Source organism: Protopterus annectens, chromosome 10.part0 (assembly GCF_019279795.1).
Source record: "Protopterus annectens isolate FY-2018-M chromosome 10.part0, PAN1.0, whole genome shotgun sequence".
Taxonomy (NCBI): domain Eukaryota; kingdom Metazoa; phylum Chordata; order Ceratodontiformes; family Protopteridae; genus Protopterus; species Protopterus annectens.
The window spans coordinates 1,607,014,880-1,607,032,945 of NC_056744.1; the positions used below are offsets into that span (position 1 = coordinate 1,607,014,880).

An 18,066-nucleotide genomic window follows, 5' to 3' on the forward strand; every position below is an offset into this window, starting at 1 on the left:
AACCTAAAGTCAGGTGACCAGATGAGGTCATTCTGCCAGCCATCTTAGAAATTATGTTTTAGATATTACAGTGGGAAATCTCTCAGTATTGAGTATTCTGTCTTGGGCCTGACAACAGGAAGGACCATTCACTACATCATCTTCCTTGCTCTATAAGTAAGTAGGGAATAGTAATTCTCCTAGATTCAGTCAGGAAAATATAGCAATGCTTAGTTTAGATATTGCTTTTCTTTATTTATCTGAGTCTGTTCACTGATATTCTCAATATTTTCTGTGATTTGAACTCTGTGGTTTACTGTAAATATATATTCAGTATTTTCATGTTCTTTTATTATTTATTATGACATATATTTAAAACTTTTATTGTGGCTCATCCTTTTGGGCAGCCACAGTGGTGCAGTGTTGGCGTTGTCCCCTCACAGCAAGAGGTTCTCCAGTTTGATCCCTGGCTGGGGTGCCTTCTGTGCAGAGTCTGCATATCCTTCCTGTGGTTGCATGGGTTTCTTCCCACATCCCAAAGACATGTTGTGGGTGGATTGGACACACTAAATTGGCCCTAGGCGAGAGTGTGTGCATGTGTGTGTCTTCTGTGGAAGGTTGGGCACCAGGCCGGAAACTTGACACTGTAAAACTCTACTGCCAATCACGAGTCGACAGGTGATCCACTGTGGAGATCCCTAACTGGGAAAAGACGGAAAAAGACTGTTGCTGGACCTTTTAGAAAGTATTTAACCTTTGAGAGTGCTTATCTTTATTTGGTGAGACTGTGTGGGCCACTCCTGAAGGCATGGCTGTCTTGGTCAACTACTACCATTTGTATTAGTATTAATATTACACAGTATAATTGGTCACAGTTTGTTAAGGGGCTTAGAGTAGCTGATAGTGGAGTGTTTGGTGGCAGTGATAACTACATTATACTCTGGGCAGAAGAGGGCACAGCAGGTAAATCTGTGCCAACCTTTCCCAGGTGTGTGTGTGTGTGTGTGTGTGTGTGTGTGTGTGTGTGTGTGTGTGTGTGTGTGTGTGTGTGTGTGTGTCTGTGTGAAAAATCAAATCTCACATTGTGTGTCAGCTACTTGGAGGAGGGACACGAAGCACTGGTTTCACAGAGAGGGTGCTGGTGGACTTGCTTTGGCAGTCAGCTGAGGACTTAACCCTGTAGCTGTGCTAGTGGGGTGCTTTATTGGGACCCTGGAGAGAGACTGGTGTAAAGAAATCCAAACCCCGAGCTGATTGCATTCCATGTGTGCTCTTAAGGGAAATTGTATTTAGTGCAGAGAGCTGCATCTGAAAATACTGTGTGTGTCCATTGGCATTCCAAGTGAACATCCCTCTCCAGTGTCAGTGGCGAGGAGTCAGGCTCCTTGATCACTGGCCCAGTGTGGGGATGTTACATAAATATTTGCAAAAATACAAAAGAAAATCCACTGTAATACAGAAAACATCAAAACATACCTCTCAACTGTACGGATGTTCGCAGACTGTCCAGATTTTTGCCTCATATTTTTGATCTGTTCCTCATAAAGTTTGTGCTTTTCTGCATTTTTGTGACAAATTAGTGAAGATTTAATTCACTAAATAATGCCAGCCATTTGAGTTTCAGTCTTTACATCCTCCAGAAAATGCATGGTAACACACGAGCTTTTATTCTAGCATCTTACTAAGTTTATAAGAACAGTATTTAAAATATGTCCCTATTTTTGAGGCTTTGTCCAGATTTTTTGTGCTAAGAGTTCAGAGCTATGCATTAAAATTATGTGTAGAAAATATGTAAATATTGCTAGACAGTGGTAACTACCAAAATGTTGTATGTTACTGTGAGATTAACTCATTGCTGGAATGGATTTGTATGCCACTTAAAATACTAAATGTCAGCAAATTGCAGTACAAAGGACTAAACACACTTGTGAGCTACTGTTGTAAACAGCTTTGTGATTAACCTCAAGCAACATTTATAGACCACTGGCTTTGTTCCAGCAGAGTAAAGAACACCAACAGTAATCCCCTTGCAAAAAGGGGGTCCATCAACCAACCCTGGAAACTATAGGTCCATAAGCCTGACCAGGCTTATGTGCAAGGTCATGGAAAGAATCATCATAGATGTTATCAACAAGGATATAGGTGACCTTCGAACTCTTGACCTGATCCAGTTTGCCTTCATTAAGGGTAGATCATGCTTATTGAACTTGGTGGACTTCTTTGAGAATGCCACCAATGCCCTGGATGAAGGCAAAACAGTACATACTGCCTATCTTGACTTAGTCAAGGCTTTTGACATAATCTCCCACTTGGGTATCATTGAGAAACTCTCTCAGCTGTGGATTAACCCATACATCACTATATGGGCAGCCAACTGACTCACCAACAGAACACATACTGTCAAAGTTGGGGATTTCATCTCTACCAATAGACTAGTTACCAGTGGCGTACCACAAGGATCTGTGCTGGGTCCTCTACTGTTTGGAATCTATTTCTCAGAAGTCCAGGTGAAAGCAAATGCTAACATATTACAAAAGGGGTTAACACAGACAAATAATTGGTGCCAAAGCCATGTACTAAAACTAAACACAAAAAAGTACATTATTATCCCCTTTGGCAAAGAGGAAGTCCCTGAAATTACAATATTGACAGTAGCCCCTTTAGCTTACAGAGATTTGGGAACACAAGTTGATAGCAATCTAAATTTCGATCACCATGTGTCCACAGTGGTAAGGAAAGCCTTCTACATTGCAAATCTCATAAATAAAGTCATCACATCTGAGACTAAGGATGTTATAACTCATCTATGCTCAAACCTCATCAGACCACTAATACAGTACAATACTCTCTTTTGCATGTACCTCACTAGACACCTGCAGCATCTGGAGAGACCACAGAGGTTTCTTACCAAGAAAATTCAGGGCCTCCAAAACATTATCTACGTGGAAAGACTGAAAGCCCTATCACTGTGCTCTGTATCCTACAGGCTGCTGAAAGATGACTTGTGCCTGACCTACAGAGCAGTTTCTGACCCGGTTTATCCACAAATCAAACAGGACAAGAGTCACTCACGCCAGGAATCTCAACCTAGCCTGTGACATTAAAAGAACATGCTGGAGAGACAGCTATATCTATCACAAATTGCCACTCCTCTGGAATAAACTCCTAATTCATGTGAAGCAGAACTCCTCAATAATCCTATTCAAGTGCAAAAACAACAATTGGATAGGAAACCATAAATTCACCCCAGGGGTGACACCTATGTCCCTCATGAACAGGGGCAGTCAGTGCTGATCATAGACTCGCTCTGAAAATAATGACCATCTAACCAAAGCCAATTAGGGAACATGGGTATAACATGGCTAGGTTCGTAAAGCCCCTAGGACCATTAGCCTAGTAACCACCTATGAACCTGGGAACCTATTTGTGAACAAATTCCAATCATTAAACTACACATCAAAAACATTTTATATTAATGGCCTATAACCGTGGAAGAGTCTCTCTCACATACTGTATCAGTGTCCCCTGAAAAGATACTTTGGTCAAGTCTGTTTACTTTTTTATTGAAAATATAAATAATAACAAAAGTCATGATTATACTGCAAAAGAAAACTTGCCAAATAATATGCAAAAAGGAAGAGAAAAGCGATACAATATTTTAGGTAAAGTTATGTTTCTTTTCTGTATCCTTCACCAAAACACAACACACGAATGTGGCACTTCTACTATCATGATATCAAAAGTAAGGGTACACATTATTCCCGACAAGAAGAATGTGCAAGAATAAATAAAGCAGTAAATATTAACTCCTTGAAAAAGCCACTCCGGCACTGCTCTTCTACAAATATAACTGAAGGGAAAGAAAATATGGAAGAGAATCAGCTAATAATGGCACTGAGTCCCCACTGACAGATCACCACGGTAACAAAACCAAATGCTGTATCAATGCTTAAGGGAAGAGCTACTCCTGGCATAATAACCTCATGATGGGAGCATCGATTGTTGCCAGCTGGTATTCATCTGCCTGTACACAATATTACATTGTGTATAAGGAGCCAGTGAAAAGAAATAACTCTTTTGACTTTCTTTGTTTATTTTTAGCAAGTTGTACTGCCACAAGCCATTACCCTTAACTTCTGTTTATTTTTAACACATGCAGTGCTGTTTCAAATTTTTATGTAAACTAGATCACCATATCTGCTCCTTTGCAGAACTCTTATCAAGCATTAGCAGCCAGTATTGTATTCACACCTGAGTTGGTACAGATTTTTCTGCACAATAAATGACATCTCCAGCCTACATCACCTGCATAAAATGGCATATGAAGAATGCATGTAGTAAAAGGCTGTTACAGTCCCATAATGCCCAATACCCTAATCAAGACATATCACACTTCTTGAGAATTAAAACAAAATTTATATTTTACAGCTGTAGGCATTCATTATTCTGCACATCATAACCTTTGCATCATGCCTCTCAGGCTCTTACTACAAGAAAGTTGGACAATGCCAAAAATAATGTGGGGTGAAGGTCCAAACATAGGGACAATTTTTAAATATTGCTCTTGCAAACTTAGAAAGTTGATAGAAAAACAGCTTTTGCATTCGCATGCATTTTCTGAAGAGATTAAAATCTGAAACTCAAACTTCTGTCATTATTTAGTTTCCTTAATCCTTAATGATTTTCCAGAAAACCTTAAATTTTATGAGGAACAAACCGAATCTGGACATTCTGTGAAAATCTGGACAGTTGAGAGGTATGCTTGGCATGTTTCTCAGTTTCATTAGTAAATAATGACTCTTGATAAACGTTTTATTCTTAATGCAGCTTGACGCCCAGAGTAATGAAAGAGCTTATTATATGTATATTTTTAGGTCACTTTGTTTTATCTGTGGCACAGTCTCTTCAATCTCATTTTTTGTCAGACTTCTGAACATTGCTGGTCAGCATTCTGGCACAAAGTTGTCATATCCATGTATATCACTGGTGACCTTGGCTCAAAGATGGACTCTGTGTGCCCAAAGGTGGTAGGGGTAGAACAGGACTGACTAATCTGTCAGAAGGTTCTCCTCACTGGAAGGAAGGCAAAGATCATTAAATATGACACTGCCTCCCCCCCAACAGAGTGTTAGAAAAGTAAGGCTGTAAAAGGCTGGCACTGATGTTAAACACAGAAGAGAACAAAGTCTTGTACTTTAGCCACTGTATGGTCAGCCTTGGAAAGGATAAGACTAATGGTAGGGAGACACCAGTGCTGTGATCTAAGATGGACTCTCACATTTGGCTCCATGCCCTGTTTAATGCTAATTGCTGGTGCCATTAAGTTAGCTTCATGAAAAAGGAGCTCTTGCATGTACTGGCTTATGACAGGAAAAGGCTGCCACTAAGAGTAAGACAGGAGTGGGAGCATGGTTTTACACCCCCATGAGTTAGCAGACCACAACAGAAAAAAAAATCTAATAAGGACTAAATATTCTTAATTTATTCTTAAAGAGAGCTGCCATAAAATATGAATCAGCTATTTAAACTTTGTTAGGCCCCTTTGAGTATATATATTTTTTATGCTTTTTTCTGCTTTCATCAAGGCTGTCCTCCACCAGTAACTCTGCTTTTATCCCTAGATTCCCTGGAGCCTCAACAGTGACCAGTGAGATTCTTACCTTATCCCCAAACTCTCCTTTCTGGGTAAGGCTGTTGAGAAGCTTGTGGCTTTCCAACTGAAGGCTCACTGCTAGTTTCCAAGTCTCTGGACCCAGTCCAGTCTGATGGCAGAAGCTTGTACAGCACAGAGACTGCTCTGCCAAAAGTCCTGCCCAATGTTATTAGATTTGTGCATGATTCTAAATTGTACCATCTTCATTTACCTCTGCAAAGCATTACATTTGGTTCATAGGTTCATACTAGTATAACAACCACCTGGGTCTTTACAAGCATAGCCATGCAACCCAAACCAGTTTTGTCCCAGAGATCCTTCGATGCCTATATGGTAGGGTATATCAAGTAAGGAGGTAACCAAGGGTTATATGTGTAGGGGGTATGTTAGTCGGGAATTAGTTTACTTTACTGTTGACCTCTGCCAGTCAGAGACATGGGGGGGGGCAGACCTGGGGTAAATTTGCAATTTCCCATCCAGTGATGAAGGTCTCTTTTGAACAGGGCAAGGGATGAAATCTGCATCACATAGGTGGGAAGCTTATTCCATAGTGTGGGGATCCATTGAGGCACATATTGGTCCCTCCAGCAGGTTCTGTTTGTGTTGTAGACAAAGTTCAGGTCCTGCAATCTAGTGTATCTAGTGTTGTTCTTCTTGTGGATGTGAAAGAGATCCAGCAGAGCTGAATCCGAGGAAGCCTTATATGCTAGGCATAGAACATATCTCAGTAGCCTGTAGGATACTCGTACAGATATAGAACCTTAAGTCAATCTATCTAGGACAGGGTATTCATACCCTGGATTCTTCCAGAAACTTTGAGTGTATTCCAGCTGTTGCAAGTGCCTGGCTAGGTACATGCCAAAGGAGACATTGTACTCAATGATGGGTCTAAGGGCAAAGTAGAGTGGTACTATTACTTCCTTAGATCTGGATACCATATCTTTGTTCATGAGTTGTGTGACACAGAATGATTTTCTTATTATCTTGGCTATGTGTTTGTTAAATGCCAGATTACTATCTACATATGCTCCCAAATCCTTAACTACTGGGTAACTGTTAGGGGTGTTTTAATCCATGGCTTTCACACCAGTCATTTCCTTGTGTTAGACCCTCTGTAGAATGTTGGTGTTGTGGGGGAAAATCTGTGATAATTCCCAAGTTACAGTCATCTGCAAACTTGGTGAGCCAGAGACCTTTTACATTAGCCTAGAAGTCTGAGAAGTAGGTTTCAAATGGGAGCAGACCAAACATAAACCCCGGGGTACTCTGATGGTGAATGGTCTCTTGGTGGAGGTGGTCTCACCAATCCTGACATCTTGGGTCCTATCTGAGAGCCAGCTGAAAATCCAGCGAGTTATGTAGGGATTTATGCCTAGTTCTGAGAGTTTGTCAACAATACCTGATAGGGATATTGTATATAACTCCTTACCCAGGTCAGGGTAGGCAGTGTGCACCACCTTCCCCTTATCTATAGCCATAATGACCCTCTCAAATAAGTCTAAAAGGTTAAATAGGCAAGATCTTCCCTTAGCAAAGCCAAACTGGGATGGGTCCAGTGTCTGTAGGTTGCCAGTGTGCTTGCTGACAATTTCCATGGTAATTTGTTCCATGACTTTGTATATTAGACTTGTCAGACTGATGGGAATGTGGTTCCTGGGGCCAGTTGATGGTCCACCCTTATAAAGGGGATGACAGTTGCAGCCCTCCATTCACCTGGCATGTAACCTGTTTTGAGGCTGTAGTTGAAGAGTGCCACACATGGTCCTGCTAGGTCATGTTTTAGGCTATTTAGGAGGCAACCATGGATATTGTCAGTCCCATTGAATCAGTGTTTTTGGCCTTAGTGAGCAGCTCCAGGACCTGTTAATAGTTGGGGGGATATGCTAGAAGGGATTTTATGGGGTTTAGTGGGGGGGGGGTTAGTGGGGGCAAAGTCATTGCTAAATTTATCACCCAGTAGATTTGCTATGTTATCCCAGTCAGTGAAGCTTGTGCCATTTACCACCAGTGCTGCATACTGTTGAGTATTACCATTAAGATTCCTGACATAGCTGAAGAACACCTTGCGATTGCCCTTAGCATGGGAAGCTATCCTGACCTTGTAATTGACCTTGCTGGACTTTATTAGACCTCTAAGTTTCGTATTTAGTTGAATCGGAGAGCTGTTATCTCTGTGAGATTTGCTCTTTCTTATTTTGGCCATGACTTTTTCCTTTTATTATATAGCCTGTTAAGGTAAGGATTCCACCAGTGTGGTTTATTTTTGGTGCTACATCTGGACTTAGTTCTGGTAGGTGAGGCAGCTTCAATGCAGCCATTTACATGTTTGTAGAGGGTTTCTGTAACTGATTCTGTGGACTATTTCATTCGAAACGAGAGTCTGAAAACCTGGTGTAGCCTACCCAGTAAGATGATCCTCTTTATACCATCCATTTTCATAGCCAGTAATAGAGACTGATCACAGGATCTAACACCTCAGGCTAGCTTGAACTGTCATGTCAAATGCCCCAGGGCACAGTCTTTAAACCCATTTCTGTTATTCATTGCTGTGTTATCAGTAATGCAAGACTGCTAAATGGAATGCACTGGGTTAGCAGTTATACCAGTGATACTCACCTTTGTCTTTCTTTCATATTCAGATTGCTAAAAGTTGTGAATAAGTTTCTAGAAGGCATCTACCCATCAACTGTTTTTGACCAACTTAAACTGAACCTTGCTACTCTGTAGGTTTTGGAGTGCTGTACATCTGCTGTTCACAAATAGCCAAAGATCACATGGGACAACACAGACCGAGTACAATATACAAGTACAAGATACAGTGAAAGTAGTGTACCACAAGCCAGCACTTAAGGATCCGGTGTCTGTAGTTAACCAGTGTTCTTTCTTCCCCTTGAGAAACATCAGTGGGATAAAGTACCTTATTCCAAGAGCTGACCCAAAGTCAGTGATGCATTGACTAGTTACACTAAGACAGGACTATCGCAGTGGAAGTAAAAGTCCACTTTAACTCTTCTTTATGTAAGAATAAGTGCCCACCCTGGCACAGTTAGTAGAGAGTCTGGATAAACTCTTTATCTGGATGAAGCACAGTCAATTAATGCTCCATCAACTTAAGGCTGAGGTTATTAACGATCATGCCACTTTATGGCATTCCACAATTCTCCGTCATTTCCCCTGCTATTAATGATATAGGAAATTTGTTAAGAGTGCATATTTCTGCTGTTATTCTTGATGAACGTGCATGCCTTATGGATCAGGTTATAGCTGAAATCATCCTTTTTCCATCTGAGAAATATAACTGGAATAAAACACTTGATTCTACCAGGAAACCTCAAAGGTTTTGCATGCTTTGATCTCTTATAGGTTCATAGGCTCATAGGTTCATACTAGGCTATCTGCCCTACGGCATTTATAAGCCTAGCCAGAGTGTGTTTGGCTTTCGCCACCCATTTTAAATTAATTTTGCTATGCCCTTTTTCGAGGTTAGTATACTGTGCCTCTGTATAACAGTGACACAGAAGTGATACCCGGGGTAAACCTACGATCTCCCATCCACTCATCAAGATTCCTCTTGAAGAGAGTCAATGAGGGACTCTGCCTAACCTGGACTGGGATTTTATTCCAGAGTGAAGGGAGCCTCTGGGTTATGAATCTGTCCCTCCAGCATGTCCTATTTATTTCAGTGCTGAGGTTCAAGTCTCTCAAGCACGTAGCTCGATGGGATTTGGATTTTCTGAGGTGCAGCATGTCCATTATTTCCGGGTTTGACATGGCTTTATACGTCAGGCACAGATCGCCTCTGAGCAGGCGGTATGCCACTGAGTAGAGCTGGAGTTTCTTTAACCGGGCAGCATATGGCATCTGTTTGAGCCCTTTGATCCTCTTGGTGAGGTACTTTTGGGGTCTTTCCAGTTGCTGCAGGTGTCTGGTAAGGTACATCCCGAAAGGGGCATTGTACTCAATTATGGGCCTGATGAGGGATGAGCAAAGAGGCACGATGACCTCCCCTGATCTGGATGTGAATCCCTTCATTATTAGGTGGGCTATATAAAATGTTTTTCTAACCACTTTGGCCACGTGGTTGTCAAATGAGAGATTGCTATCAACTTGGGTCCCCAGGTCCCTAATTACTTCTTCTGTACTTAATGGATTACCACCTATGTGGTAATTTGTGGGCAGTTTGTTTTTGCCAAAGGGGATGACTATACACTTTTTGGCGTTTAGCTTGAGGCCATGGCTCTGGCACCAGTTGTCTGTTTCTATGAGGCCCTTTTGGAGGATGCTTGTGTCGGCTGGAGAGTCGATTATGGCACCCAGTTTGCAGTCATCTGTGAACTTGGTCAGCCACAGTCCTTCCGTGTTGGCCTGTACCTCCGAGAAATATATACCGAACAAGAGAGGTCCTAGGACTGAGCCTTGGGGGATGCCACTTGTAACTGGTTTGGAGTCTGACATGGCTCCAGCAATTCTAACCATGTGGGTTCTGTCCTTGAGCCAGTTTGCAACCCATCTAGTGACATAGGGGTTTATATTTAAGCTGGTGAGCTTATCTATAATGCCCGAGTGGGGTATTGTATCGAAGGCTTTTGCGAGGTCCAGGTAGGCTGTGTGGACCACCTTCCCCTCGTCAATGGCCTTGGTGACTGTTTCAAAGAAATCGACCAGGATCCAGTGTCTGTAGGTCCCCAATATCTTTATTTATGAGGTCCATGATGATCCTTTCCATAGCTTTGCAGACCAAGCTAGTCAGGCTTATGGGGCAATAGTTTCCAGGATCCGTTGAGGCACCACCTTTGTGGACAGGGACCACTGTTGCTGTACGCCACTCTTTGGGTACATATCATGTAGTAAGGCTGAGATTGAACAGTAGTTTTATGTTTGGGTTTAGCTCTTCTTGGAGTTCATGTAGGACGCAGCCTGGGACACTGTCTGGTCCCATTGATGCTGTGTTTTTTGCTTTGGAGAGGGCGGCTCTTACCTGAGCATCTGAGATGTCAGGGGGGCAGCACTCTGCTGGGATAGATATTTGCCCTTTTGGTGGGGGTTGGGGAGAAGTTTGCGCTGAACATGTCAGCTAGGATGTTGGCAATGTCTGTGGGTTCGATGTATTTTTTGTCATTTTGGACTAATTCTGAGCATATCTGGGAATTCCCACCCAGGTTCCTAACATAACTAAAGAAAGCCTTGTGATTATCCTTAGTGTCCTGTGCAATTTTTCTCTCAATGCTGGCCTTAGACGATTTTATGAGTACCCATAGTTTTTTGCTAACACTGATCAGAGATGCCTTCCCTTTTTGGGATTTTGCTCTATCATGTAGTAGCTTCCTCCTTCTATTGTATAGTTTGTTTATGGCTGGGGTCCACCAGACAGGACGTCTGCCTTTGGAGGATTGGGTCTTGGTTTTATTTGGGATTGCATGATCCATGCTTTCCTGAAGGTGTTCATAGAATGCGTTTATAAAGGATTCTGCGGTCTGGGCCGTATTTTCCACAGGCTCGGGGGCTTTGAAGGATTCCACCTCGGTTTTGAGGAGTGTGAAATTTGCTTTAGAGAAGTTTTTCACTTTGGTTTTCTGGGCAGGAGGTGGGGTCGGGATGTGAATATCCAGTGAGATTAGTTTATGATCTGATCTTACCAGTGAGGGATACACTTCTGGTCTGGAGCATAGAGTCCCCATGTTGGTGATGATCAGGTCCAGTGTGTTTTCCCCTCTTGTGGAAGTGGTAACAAGTTGTTCCATAGCATTTGAGTTTATAAATTCTAGGAACCTTTGGGCTAGGGTGTTGGAGCTAGAGTAATGCTCCCAGTCTATGTTTGGGTAGTTGAAGTCGCCCAATATAATGGTGTTTGGAGAGACCTTCATATTTTCCAGTGTTCTCAGGAAGGCCGAGTGGGGTTCCTGGGTTTGGGAGGGTGGTCTGTAGCAGGCTATAAACTGGAAGGCAGTTTTACCCACTGTTAGTTGCACATGGATAGTCTCTGATGCTTTGTGCTGTGCCACCAACCTGGAGGTGTGGGTATCTTTGAAGAATATTGATACTCCCCCTCCTTTTGTGGTTCGGTTTAAGTTTTGGGGCCGAAAATCATGGTATGAGGTATAACCTGGTAGTGCTGGGGTGCTCTCGCGAGCCTTGAACCAGGTTTCTGTTACTGCACAGATATCGATGTTCTCCATGCTAAGGAGAGTTTCGATTGCGTGCATCTTGAGGTTTAGACTTTTGGCGTTGAGTAGCATTACTCTTAGTTTCTTATCCCTTGTGATACCTATGGAGGTGGGTTTGTCTTTTGAGCCTTGCCTAAAAAAGGCACTATGGGGGAAGCAAGAGCCTTTGCCAATATCCGAAAGCCCAGGGGTGACAGGTGCAAGCCGTCCCTAGCGAAGCATCGTGGCTTGTCGAGCATGTCATCCCAGGCTGACAGGCATTGGATTCCCTTTGAATGACACCAATACTTAAGCCAATTGTTGAAATTGATTATCTTGTCTTCATATTGTGGCATCATTCTTGGTGAGGGTAAGATGCTACTCAAGGTCAGGGTCATACCGGCCTGGGTTACATGCTCAGAGAGCTCCTCTATGTCTCTTTTCATGTAGTCCAGGGAGGTACATCTCAGGTCATTCACACCAGCATAAACAATGACCGAGTCATATTTGTACTTGCCTTGGAGTGACTTGAGTGCTTGTGTTATGTGGCGGATCCTAGCACCTGACAGGTAGCTCACCGTGACCTTCTCCTTGTTCAGCCTGGTGAGCGGGACGTCAGTGTGCCTGACGATAGAGTCACCTATTACAAGTGTATCAGGTGTGTTGTTTAGCCTTGAGGGCTGTGACTGTTCGGCACACTGGCTTTGTGAGCTATGTGCTGCACTTGTTTTGGGGTAGCGGTTGCTTGGGTGTCTGCTTTGGAGGCCTCTGCTGCTTAGGCAGATTTTTATTTAGAGCCTCCGAGTATGTTTTTGTGTGTTTATGTGTTTGGTTTGCTGTCGTGGTGTTGGAGTGAGACTGGAATTGTAGTGAGTGTGGTTTCCTTCTTCTCCTGACTGGTTACGCCAGTACTGAGTTGAGAGATCTTAGCCTCCAGTTTGGCTATATGGTTCATCTCTCACATGTGTTGGAATTTGTTGGGAGGAGGAGAGGGTTGTCTGTGTACATGAGGCAGTTGTAACATTGCCTCAAGATTCCCAGATTCACCAGCTGGACCGGAGAGGAGATTGACAATTGACCTTTGGACATGCTAGAATAGTACTGGGAATTCCTTTATAACTGAAAAAAAGGGCCAATGGGGAACAAGGTACTCAAGGGGAGTTTGTGAGGGTGTAGTGCTTTTAATTTTTTAGTGCTGACCTATATAATTGCTTTAGTGAGCAAGTGCCAGGTAACTTAAATGCAATGTGTTACAGGTAACTTAAATGCAAAAACGACAAACAGTAACTTTCCTTCAAGTGAAACAAGGAAATAAGTACAGTAAGCAATGCAGATATCACTAGGGATCCACAGAAGCGCTGAAATGTCGCGTTTTAGGTGGAATTAGCATTTCAGGGAAATAACAAGCAAACAAACAACAAGCATACAAACAAAGCTAGATTCAGCAGGCCTGGATCTAGTCTATGCTACAGCAAACAAGGTGTTCCAATTTCAGTGAGAAACAGTTCAAATATGCAGGCACTATAAGCCTTTAACCAGAAATTCCCAGCTCAGAAGGGCAGAGTCCAGCCTCTCCTCCCACAAGAGTGCAGACCACGAACCTTCTTAATGTAAAATAACTGGCCTGAAGCCCAAGTGCTTAAACCAGAACTAATACACTTTTAGAATAACAGACACTGAACCCTCAATCAGCAGTTCCCAACTTAGAAGGATGTAAGCTACCTGTCCTGCCACCACAGTGCAGGCCACAAACCTTCCTAATGTAAAACAACTGGTCTGAAGCCCAAGTGCTTAATCCAAAAGACTTAGAATGATAGCTACACTTTAATCAAGTTACTACCAAGCAGTAATAAATACAATTGAATACTTTAAAGAATGCCTGGATTAGTGCTCAAGTTATACAAACAAAGCTAGATTCAGCAGGCCTGGATCTAGTCTATGCTACAGCAAACAAGGTGTACCAATTTCAGTAAGAAGCAGTTCAAATATGCAGGCACTATAAGCCTTTAACCAGAAATTCCCAGCTCAGAAGGGCAGAGTCCAGCCTCTCCTCCCACAAGAGTGCAGACCACGAACCCTCTTAATGTAAAATAACTGGCCTGAAGCCCAAGAGCTTAAACCAGAATTAATACACTTTTAAAATAACAGACACTGAGCCCTCAATCAGCAGTTTCCAACTTAGAAGGATGTAAGCTACCTGTTCTGTCACTACAGTGCAGACCACAAACCTTCTTAATGTAAAACAACTGGTTTGAAGCCCAAGTGCTTAAACTAAAAGGCTTAGAATGAGTTACACCAAACAGTAATAAATACAATTGAGTACTATTAAGATGACGCAAAAGCAAAATAAAGTAGGAAGAAACACAAATACAGTAAAAGCAGATATTTTTTTTTTTTTTTTGAGTGAGCAAATGAGATGGGCCCAGGAGTTACAGGACAGAAAAAAGTGCAAATGCAGGCATTCAAATCAGAAAGTTGAGAGAGATGGAAGACCGCCCAAATGGCCAATAACTACAAATTCTGGGCCAGAACCACTCATTATGTGGTAGACAGGTTACCTAATGCTTACAACTCCCACTGATAAGCTAGAAGGCTTCCCTCCAACACAGAAAGGCTTGGGGGGCTCAGAAGCTTACAAACAGTCCTGGATACAGCAAATCTGTATCTGGAACACTAATTACAGGAAAGGAAGGAAACAGGCTTACAATTTTTTTTTCCAGAAAAGTAGCAAAAACAGTAGTAAAAACAATTCACATGCAGTGCAAGCTGGCACGCTTGAGTATGTAGCAATATTAGTCCACACACAGTTTGAAAAAATTTAATTACATTAAAAAGGACTAAAAGCAAGTGCAGAAAGGGTTTATTAGGTAGAATGCGGTAAAGAGATGGGACTGGGGGAGTGTCCTAGATGAAATCTACAGTGGGGCGGGCACTGCAAAAGCCACCAAATTTAAACTACAACCAAGAACAGGGAGGGGGGGTGAGGAAGACAGTTTCAACAGAGATGTGAGGAATCACAGTGCAAATTATAAAACCAGAAAATATATACTGATCTCTGTATATTTGCAGAACAGTAAGACAACAGATATCTAAGCAACAATTTAGCTCTATAATACAGAATAATACAGAAAAATATACTCAGCTCTATATATTTGCAGATAATCTTGTAAGGCTCTCTCTCAGTGCACAGGTTCCAATTTAAATGCAGGCTGTTATTAACTTCATGTTAGGATTACAGCAATGCCCTTTTCCCTTGACACTGGTGACGCCTGGTGAGCGGGACATCAGTGTGCCTGACGATAGAGTCACCTATTACAAGTGTATCAAGTGTGTTGTTTAGCCTTAAGGGCTGTGACTGTTCGGCACACTGGCTTTGTGAGCTATGTGTTGCACTTGTTTTGTTTTGGGGTAGCGGTTGCCTGGGTGTCTGCTTTGGAGGTCTCTGCTGCTTAGGCAGATTTTTATTTAGAGCCTCCGAGTATGTTTTTGTGTGTTTATGTGTTTGGTTTGCTGTCGTGGTAGGTCTATGTGAGACTGGAATTGTAGTGAGTGTGGTTTCCTTCTCCTCCTGACTGGTTACGCCAGTACTGAGTTGAGAGAGCTTAGCCTCCAGTTTGGCTATATGGTTGCATCTCTCACATGTGTTGGAATTTGTTGGGAGGAGGAGAGGGTTGTCTGTGTACATGAGGCAGTTGTAACATTGCCTCAAGATTCCCAGATTCACCAGCTGGACCAGAGAGGAGATTGACAACTGACCTTTGGACATGCTAGAATAGTATTGGGAATTCCTTTATAATTGAAAAAAGGGCCAATGGGGAACAAGGTACTCAAGGGGAGTTTGTGAGGGTGTAGTGCTTTTAATTTTTTAGTGCTGACTTATATAATTGCTTTAGTGAGCAAGTGCCAGGTAACTTAAATGCAATGTGTTACAGATAACTTAAATGCAAAAACAACAAACAGTAACTTTCTTTCAAGTGAAACAAGGAAATAAGTACAGTAAGCAATGCAGATATCACTAGGGATCCACAGAAGCACTGAAATGCCGCGTTTTAGGTGGAATTAGCGTTTCAGCGAAATAACAAGCAAACAAACAACAAGCATACAAACAAAGCTAGATTCAGCAGGCCTGGATCTAGTCTATGCTACAGCAAACAAGGTGTACCAATTTCAGTGTGAAACAGTTCAAATATGCAGGCACTATAAGCCTTTAACCAGAAATTCCCAGCTCAGAAGGGCAGAGTCCAGCCTCTCCTCCCACAAGAGTGCAGACCACGAACCTTCTTAATGTAAAATAACTGGCCTGAAGCCCAAGTGCTTAAACCAGAACTAATACACTTTTAGAATAACAGACACTGAACCCTCAATCAGCAGTTCCCAACTTAGAAGGATGTAAGCTACCTGTCCTGCCACCACAGTGCAGGCCACAAACCTTCCTAATGTAAAACAACTGGTCTGAAGCCCAAGTGCTTAATCCAAAAGACTTAGAATGATAGCTACACTTTAATCAAGTTACTACCAAGCAGTAATAAATACAATTGAATACTTTAAAGAATGTCTGGATTAGTGCTCAAGTTATACAAACAAAGCTAGATTCAGCAGGCCTGGATCTAGTCTATGCTACAGCAAACAAGGTGTACCAATTTCAGTAAGAAGCAGTTCAAATATGCAGGCACTATAAGCCTTTAACCAGAAATTCCCAGCTCAGAAGGGCAGAGTCCAGCCTCTCCTCCCACAAGAGTGCAGACCACGAACCCTCTTAATGTAAAATAACTGGCCTGAAGCCCAAGTGCTTAAACCAGAATTAATACACTTTTAGAATAACAGACACTGAGCCCTCAATCAGCAGTTCCCAACTTAGAAGGATGTAAGCTACCTGTTCTGCCACTACAGTGCAGACCACAAACCTTCTTAATGTAAAACAACTGGTTTGAAGCCCAAGTGCTTAAACTAAAAGGCTTAGAATGAGTTACACCAAGCAGTAATAAATACAATTGAGTACTATTAAGATGACGCAAAAGCAAAATAAAGTAGGAAGAAACACAAATACAGTAAAAGCAGATATTTATTATTTTTTTTTTTTGAGTGAGAAAATGAGATGGGCCCAGGAGTTACAGGACAGAAACAAGTGCAAATGCAGGTCTTCAAATCAGAAAGTTGAGAGAGATGGAAGACCACCCAAACGGCCAATAACTACAAATTCTGGGCCAGAACCACTCATTATGTGGTAGACAGGTTACCTAATGCTTACAACTCCCACTGATAAGCTAGAAGGCTTCCCTCCAACACAGAAAGGCTTGGGGGGCTCAGAAGCTTACAAACAGTCCTGGATACAGCAAATCTGTATCTGGAACACTAATTACAGGAAAGGAAGGAAACAGGCTTACAATTTTTTTTTTCCAGAAAAGTAGCAAAAACAGTAGTAAAAACAATTCACATGCAGTGCAAGCTGGCACGCTTGAGTATGTAGCAATATTAGTCCACACACAGTTTGAAAAAATGTAATTACATTAAAAAGGACTAAAAGCAAGTGCAGAAAGGGTTTATTAGGTAGAATGCGGTAAAGAGATGGGACTGGGGGAGTGTCCTAGATCAAATCTACAGTGGGGCGGGCACTGCAAAAGCCACCAAATTTAAACTACAACCAAGAACAGGGAGGGGGGGGTGAGGAAGACAGTTTCAACAGAGATGTGAGGAATCACAGTGCAAATTATAAAACCAGAAAATATATACTGATCTCTGTATATTTGCAGAACAGTAAGACAACAGATATCTAAGCAACAATTTAGCTCTATAATACAGAATAATACAGAAACATATACTCAGCTCTATATATTTGCAGATAATCTTGTAAGGCTCTCTCTCAGTGCACAGGTTCCAATTTAAATGCAGGCTGTTATTAACTTCATGTTAGGATTACAGCAATGCCCTTTTCCCTTGACACTGGTGACCCAAGTTCTTACATGAAGTACAGCATACTGACTTGTGATTGTTATTTAGCATTAATCACTGTGTGCATACTACATACAAGCTTCATAAAAGCTGCACTGATGACCAGTGGCTTATTGGCCATAATGTAAGGTACTAGTGCTAACATACAGGCCCTACATGACATGGAGTCATTCACTGTAAAGGAGTTGTTGGTGTCCTACCAATTATTTCAACATCTCTGCTTAGCAAACAAGGCACTGCCACTGTGTCATAGGTATCAGCTAGAGAATTCTTCTTGTAGATCATGTTCATATTGTGCCCCATATCTGTGGAATTCATTACTTTCTTCATGAAGATCTGAGA

The 18,066-nt window shown here is 42.1% G+C and overlaps 1 protein-coding gene across 1 annotated transcript in view; it reads left to right on the forward strand.

Moving 5' to 3' along the window:
* Nucleotides 1-8,766: 8,766 nt before the first annotated feature.
* Nucleotides 8,767-18,066, forward strand: part of LOC122814350 (T-box transcription factor TBX6-like) — a 201,636-nt gene continuing 192,336 nt past the window's right edge. Inside the window, exon 1 of the mRNA XM_044086936.1 lies at nucleotides 8,767-8,969. Coding sequence (XP_043942871.1) covers nucleotides 8,767-8,969 — 203 coding nt within the window. The remainder of the gene's footprint in view (nucleotides 8,970-18,066) is intronic.